Genomic DNA, 19,981 nt, shown 5'->3' on the forward strand with positions numbered 1-19,981 from the left:
ATTGCAGCGGCTATGCTCAATACCTTCGGATTATGTACTGTGAACAACGCACAGACGTCGACTGGTAAAATTGCGTGTACTCGGGAATGTGTAAAACAATTATTCTTAACCTATTTATCTGATATTTAGGTTAACAATAATGAAACAAATATAATTCATATGAATATAATGATATAAAGTTTCCATTTACTCTGGTAATTTTTGCTTTAGTATGCCAACAGATTCTGCAACACAGATACAAATCCATTGTGATATTTAGAACACTCTAACAACCAAAAAGCTATAAATTGAAGTATAAATTTTTTTTTAATTTTATTTTATTTTAATTGAGAACATACTGTACAGAGGGGTTACAATTACATGGGCAGGAAAATGCATACATTTCTTACCAAGCATTGCAGCCTCCTCCTTTGTTTACCCTTCACCTCCCTTCCCAGGCTCCCCCCTCCCCCCCACCCAATCATACCCCCCCTCCCCCCCCCACCGACATTGTAAAGCTGGTTTTGACATGACATTTTGTATGAAGTATAAATTTTTAAATGATAACATTTAGATCTTAGAAAAGCTGCATCAATCCCAGAATATAAACCTTCATATTTTTATTGTAATTTCACAAACTGTTACATGGAAAAATTAATAATGCAATCTGAATCTTCATGAAGTACATATGCTTTAAATTTCTGGTGCTATTAAATCTACAAGCCACTATTTATCATATGCTCTAAATTATATTCTTGAATTCTGATTACACAAGAAGTGAAGTTACTGGCTCCTTTAAGAATTGAGAGAATTTAAGGGAAATAAATCGTCATGAAATTGCTTATATTTAATATATTTTTTTAATTTTATTTTATTTTATTTGAGAATATACTGTACAGAGGGGTTACAATTACATGGGCAGGATAATGCATACATTTCTTACCAAGCATTGCAGCCTCCTCCTTTGTTTACCCTTCACCTCCCTTCCCAGCCTCCCCCCTCCCCCCCACCCAATCATACCTCCCCTCCCCCCCCCCCCACCGACATTGTAAAGCTGGTTTTGACATGACATTTTGTACTTCTCATTGTTGCAACAGGTCCACCTGAATCTTTAAACGACTTGTTTGTCCCCGTCTCCTCCACATGTTATACTGACATCAAATATAGTGAAAGCGGGGGTTACACTGTGGGGGAGGGACATACAAAGCATATATTTTAAAACATTTGAACAGTGCTAATATTAAAATGAAGAATTTTATCTAAATCCTATTGAGGGCTTTTACAATCCTCTTTGTGTTTTCTTCCAGTTGAGTTTGCTTTATGTCCTATTAAATAATTTCTATTCAAATTAGTTTCTGTAAAATATTTAGGTAACATTTATAATAAGATCAAGAACTCTCTACAATCTTCACTGATCTAAAGATTTGTGTCTTTACTGATCAAATGAATTTATGCGTTTTAAGATAAGGGATAAGTTAAATTTGTGTTTTAAGATAAGGGATTAGTGAAATTTAGATACATCAGCTTTCAGTAATGACAAACTGGGCAATTTTCCCATCAGACTGAAGACAACTAAAAAATGTGCACAAAATCTCCAAAAGCATTGACAGTCTAATAAAATAGTGAACAATCACATGGACAGCATTTAGAAACAGCCAGAAACTGCAAAAAAATGACTGTGACTTTTAGTTCACTTTAGCAAGTATGCAACTAAAAGTTTCAGTGGCAAATAGAGAATAAAAAAGCTCATTTCACAGCATTGTAAGCAAACATGGACCAAATAAGAATGCAGTCTGGCACAGGAACCTCTATATTGCTTTTCATAGTGGCTTCACTAGTTTACACTTCATCAATAGCATATGATGAGGCTTTCTTTCCCCCACATTCTTGTTAGCATTTGTTGTTCTTTATTTTCTTTTTTTTGGGGGGGGGTGGTCCGGTCATGGGGCCTGAACTCTGGGCCTGGGCGCTGTCCCTCAGCTCTTCAGCTCAAGGCTAGCGCCCTACCACTTGAGCCACAGCGCCACTTCTGGCCTTTTTCTTTTTGCTTATGTGGTGCTGAGGAATCGAACCCAGGGCCTCAGGCATGCACGGCAAGCACTCTACCACTGAGCCACCTCCCCAGCTCCCTGTTCTTTATTTTCTTGATAATGAATGCTCACTCTGGCTGACGTGAGGTATAATTTCCATTAAGTTTTTATTTGCAGTTCCTTAGGACTGAGGATGAAGAACATGTCTTCACATATTTATTGGCAAATTGTACTTCTTCCCTTGAGATTGTGTCCATTTCATTTGTCCATGTAATAATTGGATTTGTTGTTCTTTGGGTGTTTATGTTTTACTTGTTTTTATATTCTAGATATGAATCTTTTGTCAGGTGAATTTTTGGTAAAGATTTTTTTTTCCATTTCTATAAGCTCCTTCTTCACTCTGGTAATTGTTTCCTTTGATACGCAGAAGGGTTTTTTATGCCTTATTGTTGTTATTACAAAGGTGATTACAGAGGAGTACAATTACATAAGTCAGGTAAAGAGTACATTTCTTTTTGGACAAAGTCACCCCTCCCCTCGCTCTCTCCCAATTTTTCTCTCCCATCTTACCTACAAGTTGTGTAGTTCATTTTCAGCATAGTGTCTAGTGAGTACTACTGATGTATTTGTTCACCCTTTGTCTCTCCATTTCTCTGTCCTTCTTACCATCCCAAAGACAGATGAGTGAACAAATAAGACAGAAGAGAAAACAAAACAGAAACAAAGAGATGCACATAGGCATTGAAAGCTGAATGTTCTAAATTTGTTGCAATTCCATTTTATCAATTGTTGCTATCTTTTTTCTGAGCTATTGAAGTCCAATTCAGAAAGTCATTGCCTATGTCTGTATCTTCAAGTGTTTTCTTTTTCTCGTTTCAAATTCCAGTCTTACATTAAGGTCTTTGATCTATTCTGGGTTCATTTTTGTACAAGATGAAAAGTAAGGATGAGATTTTAGTCTATTATAGATACATAGATTTCCCAGCACTACTTGTTGAAAAGCTTATCTTTTACCAATGTGTGTATTGGTGCCTTTGCCAAGAATCAAATGGCTATAGCTATGTGGATTTATTTCTAGTTCTACCTAAATTCCATTGATCTAGGTTTCTGTTTTTGTACCAGGACCAAGTTGTTTTTTTTTTATAATGGCTCTGTAGCATAATTTGAAATCAGGTATTATAATAGAGGTGAAGTTAATCTTCTTGTTTATGACAGCTTTGGTGATTTTGTGTTTATGATTTTTAGGACATAATTGGAAGTTTGTTTGTTTTTTTTTGTTTTGGGGAGTTGTTTTTGTTTTTGTTTTTGTTTTTTGGCTGGTCATGGGGCCTGAACTCTGGGCCTGGGCACTGTCCCTCACTTCTTCACCTCAAGGCTAGTGTTCTACCACTTGAGACATAGCCCCACTTCTGGCTGAGGAATTGAACCCAGGGCCTCATGCATGCAAGGCAAGCACTCTAAACACTGAGCCACCTTCCCAGCCCTAGGACATAATTGGAATTTCAATAAGAATTACATAGAATTTGCCTATGGACTTCGGTATCATTGCTTTCACATTATTAATTCTGCCCTCCATGACCATGACAGTTATTTTTCCATATTCCATTTTCTTCTAGTTTCTTTCCACAGTGGCTATAGTTTTTAATTGTAGAAATCATTTATATATTTCCTAAAGTTTATGCCTAGGTATGTTTTTGAGGCTACTATATATATGATAATATTTTTGGTTTACCTTTTCAGTATGTTCATCATTGGTTTATAGAAAAGCCACTGGGTTTTATGTTGATTTTATATCCTGCTACTTTGCTGAAAATATTATCAGATCTAAAAATTTTCTAGTATCATATCTAGGATCCGTTAAGTGTAACACTGTATCTGCAAATAGTGGTAATTTTTCTTCTTTCTTATTTGTATTCCCTTTTCTTTCTCTTGCCTCAGTACAGTAAATGTGAGTACAGATAATGGTTAGATAGGGTGGCACACATCTGTAATCCTTAGTTGCATGTGAGACAGATTTTAGGTGGCTTTCAGTCCAAGGATGTCTCTGGACAAAGGCATGAGACCCTATTAAAAAAATAACTACAGGAAATGAAAAATAAGGCTGGAGTAGAGCTCAAATGGTAGGGTGCTTACTGCTAAGTATATTGCCCTGATAAAGACTCCAATACTGGAAAACAAAAATAGTAGGAAGAGTGAATGCATTTGTTTTGTACCTGATTTCTCAGTACAATTTTGGCTATAAGTCTTATATATAAGTCTTATACTATAAGTCATATATAGCCTTCGTTAAATTTAGGCACATTCTTTTAGTCCTAGTATCTTTAAAGCTTTTATCTTCAAGAAATGTTAAATTTTGTTGAAGGTTTTTCTACATCTATTGAGGTGATCATGAGACTTTTGACCCTGATCCTGTGTAGGTACTGCATTACATTTATTGATTTATTGATTCATATATGTTGAATCATCTTGCATCCCTAGAATGAAACCAACTTGATCCCGGTGTATAATCTTTTTAATGTGTAATTAAATTTTCTTTTATGTTTTATTTTTTCTTTTTTAAAATTTTAAATATATTTTTATTGTAAATATACTGTACAGAGGGGTTACAGTTAGATGAGCAAGGTGATGAGTCCATTTCCTATAGAGCTTTGTTACCTCCTCCTTTGTTTGTCCCATACCATCCCTTTCCTCCTCACTTCCCAACTTATCCCTCCCCAACCTTCCCCCGCCCCCCTACCCCCACCCCCGCAAAGTTGTGAAGTTCATTTTCAACATAGTGTCTTGTACATCTCATTGTTACAATGAGTCATCCTGTATTCTTTTTTCAGCATTTTGTTATTTCCCTTCCCCTCCCCAAATTAGAAAAATGTATATACAAGATACAGGACACGGGAATCAAATACAGTGACACAGGGGCTGTATCACAGGGGAAGAATATACAAAAAAAAAATCACATGTGCATTATAAGTACATTAAAATCAACAGAAGAAAGATAAAACCACTTTTGTCCCTATCTTGGTGTTCATTTCCCTTACAATCAGATTATATGGTCATATGTATATAGCTTTTGACCTCTTCTGCTTGTCCTAGACATATACTAGTTATTGCAGATAAGGGAAACCATGGGATCTATGTTTCTTTTGTGTGTGTGTGTCCGTTGTGGGGCTTGAACTCTGGGCCTGAGTGCTGTTCCTCAGCTCTTTAGCTCAAGGCTAGCACTCTACCACTTGAGCTACAGCGCCACTTCCGGTTTTCTGGTGGTTTATTGGAGATAAGAGTTACACAGACTTTCCTGCCGGGGCTGGCTTTGAACCTTGATCCTCAGATCTCAGCCTCCTGAGTAGCTAGGATTACAGGCATGAGCCACCGACACCCAACTCTATGTTTCTTTGAGTCTGACTTACTTCACTTAATATCATTTTTTCCAAGTCTTTCCATTTCTTAACAAACAGGGAGGTGTCATTCTTTCTGATGGAGACATAGAATTCCAATGTGTGTGTGTGTGTGTGTGTGTGTGTGTGTGTGTGTGTGTGTGTGTGTGTGTGTGTGTGTGTGTGTATTCCACGTTTTCTTGATCCATTCAAGTTTTTCATGTTTATCAAGAAATTGGTCTATAGTTCACTTTTTTGCTGTTATTCAGTTATATCATCAGTATTATGATATCAAAGCAATGCTATCTTTATAGAGTGAGTTTAATAGTGTGCCTTTTCTTTTTATTTTATGCAATAGTTTGAAGAACATTAGTGATAATTTTTCTGTAAAGGTCTGGTACAGTTCAACAGGGATTTTTTCTAGTCTAGGGCTTTTCTGTTGGGGAAAATTTAATCCCATTGCCTGTTATAGATCATAATCTAGCTAAGACTTTTATTTATCTTTATAAATAAACAGCTCTTCATTCTGTTTTCCACGTTGGTTTTAAGTCCCTATCTCATTTATCTCTGCTCTAATCTGTTTTATTTCTTCTCTTCCAATTTAAGGTTTGCATTTCTCTTGTTTTTCTAATTCTTTGAGTACAATAATAACTTATTTGATATCTTTCTCCTTTTTGTTTTTCTGATGTTGTCATTGATGCTGAAAACTTGTCTTTTAAACTGCCTTTTTTGTATTCCATATATTTAAATATATTGTATTTCCATCTTCGTTGATTTCTAGGATGTATACTATTTCTTCCTTGATTTCTTCCTTTACATATTGGCTGTCCAAGTTGTTTAAATTCCATTAATTCTTAGTTTCCAATATTTTCTTGTATTTACTACTGTTTTATTGCAACAGCCTAAAAAGGTATCCAATATGAGGATTTTTTTTAAATCAAACTTGTTTTCAGCCTGTGATGTGGTCTTTTCTGAAGAACACTTGGTACATGTTGAGAACATTGTCCCCCTGATGTTTTTTTAAATATATCTGTCATACGTTACAGAGTAACTTGGGATTTTTCCTGAATGGTCTGTCGATTGCTGAAAGTGGGCTATAAAAGTGCCCAATCATTATGGGAAAAGGTTGATTAATATTTGTTTTATGTGTTTATTCATTCTTTTTTTTTTTTTTTTTTTGGGTCCGGTCGTGGGTCCTGAACTCTGGGCTTGGGCGCTGTCCCTCAGCTCTTCAGCTCAAGGATAGCGCTCTACCACTCGAGCCACAGCTCCACTTCCGGCTTTCTTTTTGCTTATGTGGTGCTGAGGAATCGAACCCAGGGCTTCATGCATGCAAGGCAAGCGCTCTACCACTGAGCCACCTTCCCGGCCCAATGTGTTTATTCATTCTTTTAGTGAACAACAACCAAAAAACCAAGCTTTTCATTCGATTATCTTTCTTATTGTTTTATGTGTACTTTCTATTTTCTCTAGAAGAATTGATCCTTTAATCATTAAACAATGAACTTCCTTTTTGCTTTTTACTGTTTTTGAGTAAAGTATGTTTTATCTGATAAAAGTTTGATTAATCCTGCTTTATTTTGGATTGCATTTGCATGCAATATCTTTTCCAATCCAATCATTTTCAAGCTACATGCCCTTAGAAGTGGATAAACACATTTGTTATTCTCAATTCCCTCGTTAATTCCCCAAGGTTCTTATGAATTTTCTTTAATCCTTTTCATTATTTTTCTGTCTTCCTTCTCTAACTGGGTAAAGTAGCCTATCTTCAAGCTCAGTGATTTTTTTCTTCTCTATTTGTTCTACTGTTGATACTTTCTATTGTTTTATTTTAACTTTTCTTATAACTTTTAGGATTTTTGTTTGAGATTTAAATTGTTTTGATTTTTCTAGACCTTTTCTATAATATAACAGATTCACTTATCTTATTTCACAAAGACTCTGATTGTACTTGAAATAATTATTTCAAATTTTCTGAGTTTTCCCATGTTGGTTGCTATTTGGTTAGTTTGTGTGTGTGTGTGTGTGTGTGTGTGTGTGTGTGTGTGTGTGTGTGTTCCTGGGATTATATTTTAGGGCCCTGTGTTTTATAGGCAAGCTCTTTGTCCCTTGAGCCATTTCCCCACCCTTTTTGCTTTAGGCCATTTTTACATAGGAACTCACTTTTTCTGGGTCGTGGGGCTTGAACTTTGGGCCTGGGCACTGTCCCTCAGCTCTTCAGCTCAAAGCTAGTGCTCTACCACTTGAGCTATAGCGCCACTTCCGGTTTTCTGGTGGTTTATTGGAGATAAGAGTTACACTGACTTTCCTGCCTGGGCTGGCTTTGAACCTCGATCCTCAGATCTCAGCCTCCTGAGTACTTAGGATTATAGGCGTGAGCCACTGGCATCCAGCTGGAACTCACTTTTTCTGTAGGTATGCCTAGGATTGTAATCCTCCCATGTATGCATCCTAGGTATCACTGAATTTACAAATATGAACCAGAACACCCAATTTATTTGTTGGAATGAGATTCCACTAAATTTTTCCCTAATGTTGGCCTTGAAAAGTAATTTTTCTCTTCTCCTTTTTCTCTGAATACATGGGATTTCAGTTGTGAGCCACGATGCTTGTTGGCATACAATATCATCTGTGCTTTGAAGAATTAGCTATTTTAGTCCAGTTTTTATATTCTGTATATATGTCTTCCAGAAATTCTAAGCAGGCCATTATTTTCTTCTATCCATTGGTCACTTCTAGTTCAGCTCTTAATAGTACCCTAAATCCAACTTTGCTGCAAGTCTATGGTTGATGTGCTGTTTCAGGACTAGGTGAAGCAAAATCCCATGTATGAGGGGATAGCATAAGGATAGTCCATCTTGCAAATCTCTACCTGGCTGGGTTAGTCATCTTCTCCATTTTCACTTGCCTTTTGTGGGGTGCTTGTTGCAGGATTAATTCTCTTCAACTACAATACTCCATTTATTTTCTGTTCTTTTTTTTGCATAATCTTTATAAAATATATTCAAGTTAATAAATGGTTCTTTGGTCACTTCAAATTCAATTTTGAATACCTCTATGGATTTTTAAATTTTCTGTTTTTGTACATCTTTTATTGTAAAAATGCTATACAGAGGGTTTGCAATTACATGAGCAAGGTAATGAGTACATTTCTTATTGAGCATTGTTGCCTCCTCCTTTGTTTTCCCCCTATCATCATCCCTTCCCTCCCACCTCCACAACTACCCTCCTCCCTGCCAAAGTTGTAAAGTTCATTTCAACATAGTGTTTTGTACATCTCATTCTTACAATGAGACATCCTGTATCCTTATTTAGGCATTTGATTTTTTCCCTTCCCCTCCCCAAATTAGAAAAGTGTATATACAAGATGCAGGGCACCAACATTAAATACAGTGAAAACAGGGGTTATCAGTATGCTTATCAATACCAGATTTTATATTTGTCCCTTTAATAATTACTATTTATATTGTCTATTTCTCATTATATCTTCCTTTTATTCCTTATCTCATTATATCTTCCTTTTCTTGCTTAACTACACTTTCCTTTGTTTATTTTTTAATTTAAACTTGAAACCTACCATGCCCAGCATACCCAGGCAAGTCCTTTAGTTCTTCTAACATCTTTATAGGTTAGTTTGAAAACTTTTTCTTAAATATCAGTTGTTTACTCTTACAAGTGCTTGTTTTTTTTTGGGGGGGGGAGGAGGGGTCCGGTCGTGGGGCCTGAACTCTGGGCCTGGGCGCTGTCCCTCAGCTCTTCAGCTCAAGGCTAGCACTCTACCACTTGAGCCACAGCGCCACTTCTGGCTTTTTTCTTTTTGCTTATGTGGTGCTGAGGAATCGAACCCAGGGCCTCAGGCACGCAAGGCAAGCGCTCTACCACTGAGCCACTTTCCCAGCCCCACAAGTGCTTGTTTTACTGTTTATTCCAGTGTATATGTTATATTTACTTGTTTCTTTATAGATCATGTAATTTTGTTGCAATTGAGGCATTTTAGGGAACGTGTTTTAGCACCCCTTCCTTTATTGTTATTTACCATGCCTTGTTTGGCATGTTTGCCCCGGATAACAATGCCTTGGGCTCTTGACTATGATCAATTGTTAAGCTCCACTAATAACTAGCCAATTGTTCTATTATTTTCTTATCTTTTTAAAACAGCATTGTAAAGTTGATATACAGAGGGGGTAGAGTTTTGTAAGTCAGGTAATGAGCACATTTCTTTTCAAAAAGTGTCACCCCTTCCCTCACTTTCTCCCAATTTTTCCCTCTCAATCCCCCCCCCCACAAGTTGTATAGTTCATTTTCAACATAGTGTCTAGTGAGTATCACTGCTATATTTGTCCACCCTTTGTCCCACCACTTCTGTGCTCCCCTCTTGCCTTCCCCAAAACAGATAAACTTACATACAAGACAAAAGTTACAGAAAACAAAAACAGCAACAAAGGAGAAAAACAAAAACAAAAGCAAAAAGGCAAAATAAAAAATTCTTCTTGTTTCCATTTCTTGAAGTTCATTTCAATAAGCATTATCATACTCTATCAATATTTTCAACAATGCCCTGATGTTCCAACTGTTCAACAGACTATTACAATCAAATTTGGATGGCTTAGAGAAAATAATTCTGAGGTGAGTTTTAGATTTTACTCTTGCTCTGGGTAACATCCTTCCAGTAATCTCTTTCCCAATTTCTTTACTTCCCTCCTCCATCCAAATCTTTGGATCATCTATAGAGCTAGGATCAACTGAAAGCATTCTTCTTTCTGAGTATTGTCTTCACTTTAGGAAGTTCACCCTTTTGGGATGTTGAGCTGGATGATGACCTCGGTTCTTCTTTACTTTCCTCTCTGGTTCTGGAACTGTTATTTTAGTGTCCATTATCAGTATTCCCAGCATCTAGAGGCTAGCATCTAGACCAGTTCTTGGTCATACTCACCTGGAACTTAAGCAATTAGATTATATTTATTATGTAATATTTGTTGTTTCCGCTATTTATTATTTTATTGTTTGTTTAATGACTTTCTGGAAGTAATTCTTAGATTATTTTAAATGCCTGGAACCAATAAATCTCCCAGTCCCTGCCAGGTGCTGGATTGTAGTTGGAACATTTCTTTAACATTCAGCCAGGCACTTTGCAATTCTGCATGGTCTTTACTTCCTGAAGAGAGCTTAAGGTCAGCCTGAAACAAGAACTTCATGTCTTCTCAGGTTTTAAAAACGCAGTCTTGGCAATGCATACAGACTTAGATAAACAGGATTTCTTCTAAATAATAAGGAATATGTTGGGTCTTTTGAAAGCCCTTATGGGCATATTTTTCTTCAGCTATTTTTTCAACTTTTTTTCTTAGTCTATTGGTTTTCCTGATTGTTAGTCACTGCCTCAGGCAGCCCAGATGTTAAAACATTTTCCAGTAAAACTTTCTCAGTACTGTCCCTCTGGGAGATATTAAACTCCTAAAGTCAGAGCCAATAAAGAAAAGCAGACAGGTTAAATAATGACAATTGTTTCGGTTCATGGCTTCAAACGAACAGCTACTCTATTTTGGTACCTCTAATATCGGAATGTCAACTGTTGTTTTTCAAGGTGATACTGATCTGGAGAACAGGTGACAGGAAAAGAAAAATTCTTAGCAATACTGAGACATTTTTATTGAACTAATATTTGCTATGTTGCCATAAGAATTTGGTTAGTTTCCACAGTTCTACAATTATTGACTATTTTTGCTCAGCATTTCTGTTGCTTTTATGGAGGAACAAATGTTTGAAGGTCCTAACTGCCATTTTCATAGATATTTCACATATCTTAGGCTTTGTTGTTTTTTTCCCTTTATCCTTTCATTTCCTAGACACTGATTCTTTTGATCTTTGAAATCTGCAATCATATTATCTGATGATTCTTTTGTTTTTAAATTTCCAATGTTACCATTCTCACTTGATATTTTTATATTTGCCATTTCTCTACTAACATTATTGTTTCACTGATCATTTATATCATACTTTCCTTCAATTAATTGATATGTAAAATATTCACTTTAAAATATCAATATTTTATATATGTCTAGTTGTAGTCTGCTTATATTAACTTCCTTTTGTACTGTCTATTGCTTTTAGTCTGTGTTTCTTTGAGTATCTAACAACATTTCTTTGAGAAACTGGGCATTGTTAAATAGTATATTACTCTCTAGTTTATTTTATCTTGTGAGGACTGTTGTCTTACTCTTCTATGAGGCAGTTAACTTTCCATACCCAAAATACACCTTCTGTGTCCCTCCCATTATTCAGAATATGATTCTACTCAGTTTTCTTGGCTTATAGTTACTTCTCTTTTTTTGTGCTTCACTGTTTTCTATGTGCCCATATAGTTGTAAGATCAGCCTTTGGGGAAAGTTTACATTTAGATTTAGTACTTGCTGAGGAACACATTTAAATACAGACATAGTAACCCTGCAAATCTACATAGAAGCAGAATTGTTCTCATCTTAAATAACAGAAAGCAGATGTCTTCTACATTGGAAGTGTCAGGAGGTATAATTCAAAGGAGGCAGAGCACATCAAAAGTACATAGGTCTCCAAAAGCAAGGATTGAGAAGAAAGGCATTGAGTGTCTGAATATCAACTCCCATTGCATTTCCTCATCATAGTGACAGAGCTTTAAATGTAACATCATTTAGTGTAATTAATAACAACTGTAGTTTTATAAATATCCTTTATAAACAGTGGAAAAGACCTTTGGTTCTGTGTGTATATGCACACATGTGCATGTGCGCACAAACACACACAAACATACACATAACAGGAACTCAGGATTTGGACACTGTCCCTGAGTGTTTCTAATCAAGGCTACCATTCTACCAATTGAGCCACAACTCCACTTCTCGCCTTTTAGTGAGTAATTGGAGATAAGAGGCTCATGGACTTTCTGGTGCAGGTTGGATTATAGGCATTTGCCACTGGCACCCAGCTACCTTTTGCTCTTGGTTTCAGAAAGTTTATTTTTTTATCAGAAATTGGTATGGAGTTTTGCCAAGCTATTTTTTTCTATCCTACTGTGATAATAGTACACTTTTCTCTAATTGATTCTATTAATGTTGACAATTTGTTTGATATACAATTTTGAAATATCCTAGCATTTTTGGAATCATTCTGAGGACTTTCATTTGCTCACAATACAATAGTTACATACCAATGAATTTTTTTGCTAATTATTATTGAGGATTTATACTTCTATGGCCAGAATGATACAATTCTATAATTTTTAACTTAAATTCTTACATCAGAGTTATGTTAGCCTCATAAGATTAGAGAAGTTCCCTCCTTTTCTATTACCTGGAGCCATTCATGTAAAATAGATTACATTTCTCTATTAAATATTTGACAGAATTCAACAGTGAAGCCATTTGGACATGGAATTTGAGGATAGTTTTTTAGTATGAGTTGATATCAATAGATAAATAGTAATTAAATTTTTTATTTCTTTCCATTTTTATTAACTTTAGTTCATAGTCAGAGCAATAAAGTTAAATAAATAGCCTGGAGACATGCAAGGTTCTGTGGTATCATGTCACCCTAATAAGCACAAGGCCCTCAGTTCAATACACAGTACTGCTAAATAAATAAATGAATGTAATGATAATTGTAAAATATACAAACATTAATCAGGTGCCAGCAGCTCATGCCTGTAATTCTAGTTACTCAAGAGGCTGACATCTGAGGATCACTATTTAGCCAGCCAGGCAGGAAAGTCCGTGAGACTCTTATCTCCAGTAAACTACTCAGAAAAAGCTAGAAATGGCACTGTGGCTCAAGTGGTAGAGTGCTAGACTTGAACCAAAGAAAATAAACTCACAGTTCTGGCAAAATTTACATTTGAAATAGCACAATTATCTTAATGGAATCATGAGGAAAATAAAAAAAGAAAAGTTTAAAATATTAGTAAAATAACCCAAATATACAGCCATTTCAAAATTTTACCTTTATTCTATATGGCATTTTATGCCATCAGAAATATCATCCCAGCCGGACGCTGGTGGCTCACGCCTGTAATCCTAGCTACTCAGGAGGCTGAGATCTGAGGATCGCGGTTCAAAGCCAGCCCGGGCAGGAGAGACCATGAGACTCCTATCTCCAATAAACCACCAGAAAACCGGAAGTGGCGCTGTAGCTCAAGTGGTAGAGCGCTCGCCTTGAGCTGAAGAGCTGAGGGACAGCGCTCAGGCCCAGAGTTCAAGCCCCACGACCAACCAAAAAAAAAAATGTCATCCCAAGAGGAAGTCCATAAATACAAAAACATTTAGAATATATGTCATCAACTCTTTTGTGATTGTTTTTCTATCATTTTAAGTATAATCTTCCTTAACTAATCATTAGCTTGTAGTAGTAATGTGGCCATCTTTGACTGTACCTCACATTTCACTTCACCATTCTCTCAGCCATCCAGTAGTGAATCCTTTATCTGCCAAGGGACATTTAGATATTTACAACATTTATATGGACCATACAAAATTGTCAATACAAGCAGATGGACTGTAAAGTGATGACCATCTGCGATTCTATTATCAACTACCACATTCAAGGAACTCACTAATAATGCCACAAGGCAAAAGGTTACTCAAGTCAGCCTGATAATGTATGGTCACCTAGGTCTGCTTGGCACACTCACATAAAAAATAGGTCCCTCTGAATTATCTTTGCAGTTAGACTTTAATTTTCCTAATCTGTATTTTCATTCTGATGTAGGGCAAACTATCCTAGGAAAGTAATTCCATTATTTCTTTCACATCACCATTTACTTATAATCTATCCCTTGGAAATCTATTTCTTACTTCACTGAATTGTTCTCTGTACAATGACCAATGAACTCCTCGTTTTCAAAGATGGAGGAAATGTTGAAAACTTTGAACTTTATTGGGGCATTTGAAATTGTTAAGGACCCCACCTCAGAGCTTTCACATTCTTAGGCTGTTGTGGCATAATTTTTTTATTTACATAGAAATATCATTTTTACAAATTCTGTAACTGAAACTCATTTTTACTCATTTAAACATTTTAACTGAAACTCATTTTGTAAGCTGAAACTTATTTTACAAATTTTCTTAGTGGTAGTTTTGATCTGACAAAATGTCAAGAGAAATTTTTCAAACCATAATTGCTAATAAAGGTAACTATTTAACAACTACTGGATTGCCAGCACTAACTGTAAAGTCACTAATTTGTAAGATACATCCTAAGTTCAAAGGTCTTAAAATTTGCAAGAATTGTACATCTAAAATTCCTTGACAAATGATGTTTGCTGATGGTTTAAAGAGAACTAATCTGTGTTGCTTGAATTCAAGGCTTTAAGAAGTAATAGAAACTATTTTTTGCAGTAAAATAACTTTACTTAATGCTGAGTTTTAAAAATTATATTAGAATGAGACAATACATGAAACACGTAATGCAGAAAGGGTAGAAGACAGAATAAAGCTCTCAGTGAAGAGTAGCTGTTGTAATGCATTTTCAATGAAGTAGTGCTAGCAGAAATGCATGATATTTTCTACAAAACTATAACTTTATAAGTTTACTGAAGATGGTTTTTTCTTTCTGAGTTAAGCCTAACAATTTATAAGTGTTTTTGAGGGGTTTACAAAGATTGAATAAGATAATGCATGCAAAATATTTGACTTATTATTACTTGAAGTAGTACCTAATATTTACAGCAGAACATAGATTATAACATGTTTTTCAAAAATAATATTTTATATATATTTATAAGATGATATAGATGTACTGAAGTTAATTTCAGAAATGTGAATTCATTCCATTTAATAATTCTTTGTGGACTTTTTTCATCTGGGTTGAATAAATTACATTATAGCATATATTGATTTGAAAATACTTGGCCCTGGATGTAGGAAATGAAAACCACTCAGTAAAAGTTACTACGACGATGACGATGATGAAGACAATGGCTACTACTATTATTATCAAAATGCATTTGTTTCCACTTTTCCTCGTCTACATTAAAGATTTTAAAAATACCAAAATTTCCCCATTGTATTTGCTAAATTTACTCAACTTTTCTGACATTAACTTCACCAAATAACATATACCTTTTAGAATTTTTATAGAAATGAATAAACTTATGAATTAAGGTGTTTCATTGATAGTATTGATATTTATACTTAACTGGCATTATAATAGCATATTGGTCAGTATTGTTGTAATTTAAAATGCTAAGAGGTTCAGGCACTGGCCGCTCATGCCTGTCATCCTACTTAGGAGGCTGACATCTGAAGATAGAGATTTGAAGCCAGCGCAGGCAGAAAAATCGATGAGATTCTTATTACAAAACCACTAAAATAAATAAAATGCTAAAGAGGACAAAGTGGTGTGTGTGTGTGTGTGTGTGTGTGTATGTGTGTGTCTGTGTGGGGGGGTGTCTATGTCTGTGTCTGTGTGTGACTTAGTGGTGCTGGGTTAACTCTTCAGAACCTCAATAACTTCACCTATCAATACTGAACAGCAGTTCTCAAACTTTGATGTCCTGGACCTCTTTATACTCTGGAATACCTGAGGGCTCCAAAGAGCTTTTGTTTCCACAAGATATATCTACTGACATTTATATTTGAAATTAATATTTGGAAATGTTGAAAATTGTGATAGTCTTATTTTAAATAAGAAAAATCCCCTTAATATGAATAAAAGTAATATTCATATTTTTATGAAAGGTAACTATAACTTCAAAAAATCAGAAAGACAACAGGCATTTTTATGGGTTTTAAAGTCTCTTTAACATATTATTAAATTTGATACAAAGACAGTTGAATTTTCACACATGTGTCCAAATTCAGGATATTGTGGTACATTGTTTTAGCTAAAATTTATCTAAAAAGAGGAAACAATATAGTTTTAAAGATAAATGTTTGAGGATGGAAACCTAAAATATACTTGATTCTCAGAAACCCGCAAGGTCCTTGACCACACTTTGAGAACTGCTGACTCAATCTTTTAATTTTAAAGTAAGTAAGATAGTCTATGATTGATATATTGTTATTAATTTATAATCTGATATTGTTTGAAAGTTGAATGTTTGCTTGTTTGTTGACAGCATACATCATTTTTAAACACAAAATTTATGATGGTATAGATTTGATAAAGTGGTTAAGCTATCTCACCAAACATCTGTTGTTTAGGAATTTGAACCAAATTGAAAAGCACAGAAGATAGGCATAATAAATGGCAATTATTAGGATCACTCTTTCCTCAGCGTATGTAAATTATGCCACTAGATTCTAGGGGTGAAGTTGCTCTTAAATTTCCCCAAATGTCTTCATCTCATCTACAATGACTCTGCTCCATTATCTTGCTGTCCCTTGACAGTCTTCTGTAGACCCAAAAGTTTCTCAGAAAAATGAGGAACTCAATTGATAGAAGTAAGTGAACACACCTCTAGAGGTGTGCTCTGAGGGATACCATCCCTCAGATAGATGTTTAGTGTATGAAGTCCTATTACAGCCACTGTACAAAGCCTTCCCCAGAGACTCGGGTTTCTCCAGGACTACTTAGAAGATTGATCAGGAATCCATTTCCAGAAGGAAAAAAATCTCCACATCTAGGTTATATCTACTGAAGTCAGGATGCCACTAGAGGGCAGACAAAACTCCCAGCTAAATCGGAGCCTCAAGCTCCAATTTCCAGGTTGGTGGGAGAGTGGAGAATGTGGCAACCTGAAAACTATCATCACACACACACACACACACACACACACACACACACACACACACACACACACACACACTACTGCTCTTACTGGAGGTATGCAGGAAGATAACTGTGTTCTACCAACATTGTTTCATAAAAATGTCCTTCTTCCCTATGGTCATCCCTATGGTCATGCTGAGTGTTTCTACTAAGGTCCAAATGTTTTGCTCAAAAAGCCATCATTTACAAAGTTAGCAATTGCCACAAATACTTGGAAACTATTTGGATCTGCAGTTTGATTAGACACATTTGTCTATTTCAGAAAGTCAGAAAGTACCTCTAATCTTCTATTTACTTTTGTTATTTTTTAAAGTGTTTCCTGGGTAAAGCACAAACTCTCCACTGTCCATGTTATTACAAAAAATACTCATCTCTCCCACTTCTCTCTCTTTCTTCTCTCTCTCTCTCCTCTCTTTCTCTTCCCTCCCCCCCTCTCTGCCTCCTATTCAGCTCTATTACTAAACTATTGTGGAAAGACTACTGTGTACTCTTTCTCTTGACCTTGAAACAATGTTACTTATGCCCATAAACAAAAAAAAATCCTTGTTAAAAAGAAACATTTCAGTTTCTGCTTATAGATTATAGATTATTTTAAATAATATTCATACACACTAGCCTCTTATAAGTGGTGTACATATAATTTTTATTGAATTTCAAAGATAACATGCCAACAATGAGTGCTTGTTAGTAATGTCATTGAGGCCAGATGTGAAGTTATTTATTGAGTGAGCAAATATTTATTGACTGACTCCTATGAGCCAGGACAGCTTCAGATACTGGAAATCTGACACAGGGAATCACAGTGCCTTCTAAAACTCAATAAACTATCTCTGATAACTTATCTCAATAATCATAATTTGATCCCATCTACAGAAATTTAGAGGAGAAAGCCACCCTTACCTGATATTAAACAGCGATCCAATCATTCCAATGACCATCAGTTATGCTGTGAATTGCTTTCAACAAACATTCAGTCTAAAGTGTCTTCAGGAAAATGCAAGCAAATGAATGTACTACACTGTAAGCGATCAGTTCTATCATTTCCTGTGCTGTAACAGTGTCCCATTCCTTCAGGTGTATCGGTCCCTATCCCAGTGATTGGACTGAGGGATGAAGACAAAGTGTTCGTGAACAACACCACGTGCGTGCTCAACGATCCCAATTTCGTTCTTATTGGGTCCTTCGTGGCATTCTTCATCCCGTTGACGATCATGGTGATCACGTATTTCCTGACGATCTACGTTCTACGCAGACAAGCCCTGATGTTGCTGCGCGGCCAAACGGAGGAACCTATTGGGCCCAGCCTGGATTTCCTGAAGTGCTGCATGAAGAACACGGCTGAGGAAGAGAACCCTGCCAACACCAACGAAGATGTGAAGCCGCGCCGCAAGAAGAAGAAAGAAAGGCGTCCTCGGGGCACGATGCAGGCCATCAACAATGAAAAGAAAGCTTCCAAAGTTCTTGGTATTGTGTTCTTTGTGTTTCTGATCATGTGGTGCCCATTTTTCATTACCAATATTCTGTCGGTTCTTTGCGGGAAGTCATGTAACCAAAAGCTGATGGAAAAACTTCTGAATGTGTTTGTTTGGATTGGCTATGTTTGCTCAGGAATTAATCCTCTAGTGTATACTCTCTTTAACAAAATTTACCGAAGGGCTTTCTCCAACTATTTGCGTTGCAATTATAAGCCAGACAAAAAGCCTCCAGTCAGACAGATTCCTAGGGTTGCTGCTACTGCTTTGTCTGGGAGGGAGCTTAATGTTAATATTTATCGGCATACCAATGAACCTGTGATGAGGATACCTCAGCGATGCGAGCCTGGTATAGAGATGCAGGTGGAGAATTTAGAGATACCAGTGAATCCCTCCAGTGTGGTTAGTGAAAGGATTAGTAGTGTGTAAGAAAACAGCATAGTCTCCTACAGTGATGCTACATGTGTAGGGGAAATCTTCTTTGACTTTGTTGGTATTTCCTAATATGTAAATATTGCTGTGTGAAAAAGATTTTATATATATAATATATACATACATATATTATATATATATAGCTTTGCAATCCTGTACTTTACAATCATGCCTATAAAAGTGAGATTTAAGGTTCTATATTTACTGTTTATAATAGATGGAGACTAAGTTATTTTGAATCTTTGATGAATAGAGTGTTTATGGTTTTCTTCCTCCCTCCTCCTTTCCATTTTTCCTTCCTTCTTCACTCTCTCTCTCCTTCCCTCCTCCCCTTCTTCCCTCTCTTTCTCTATTCCTGAATAGAGAATGTGGACACACTAATGTGAATGTGGACACACTAATGTTGTCTCAGGTGGCATTTGCAGGAGACCAGAATGATACACACACATGACAGTGATTACATTATAACCACACCGAAACTGTCAAGCCCAGTGTTATGTTTTCCAGACTGACAGTAAATATATACTTTAATCTCTTGCTCTGCTCATCTACACACATCCATGCAGTAAGTAAGATAGATTCTGCCTTTGCGAAAAACACTCCTGTGTGTGAAAGGCAGAACTTAGCCTTGTTATTACATATAGGGGCAAAATTTGACATTGTCACAATGTTGTGTTGGTATTTTGCTGCAATGTCTGTCCCTAAACATAGTGGTATTTAAACACGCAGCTGGTTAACCAGAACTACAGAAGTGGAAGGATGACAAATTTATATATATATACATGTAAATATATATATATATATATATATATATATATATATATATATATATATATATATATATATATATACACACCAAATCGCTTTTCACTTCTTTAGGACAATGTTCAAATTCTGATTCTTATGACAAGTAAACTGGAATTAGTGTCTTCATTCTGGTCCTTAGTAAATACCTAATTCC

At 35.9% G+C, this 19,981-nt stretch overlaps 1 protein-coding gene across 1 annotated transcript in view; it reads left to right on the forward strand.

Annotated features, from left to right (window-relative positions):
• Nucleotides 1-19,017, forward strand: part of Htr2c (5-hydroxytryptamine receptor 2C) — a 75,897-nt gene extending 56,880 nt beyond the window's left edge. The window contains exon 4 of the mRNA XM_042665831.1: nt 18,191-19,017. Coding sequence (XP_042521765.1) covers nt 18,191-19,017 — 827 coding nt within the window. The remainder of the gene's footprint in view (nt 1-18,190) is intronic.
• Nucleotides 19,018-19,981: the final 964 nt, after the last annotated feature.

Source organism: Dipodomys spectabilis, unplaced genomic scaffold (assembly GCF_019054845.1).
Source record: "Dipodomys spectabilis isolate Male_0828 unplaced genomic scaffold, ASM1905484v1 ptg000353l, whole genome shotgun sequence".
Lineage (NCBI taxonomy): Eukaryota > Metazoa > Chordata > Mammalia > Rodentia > Heteromyidae > Dipodomys > Dipodomys spectabilis.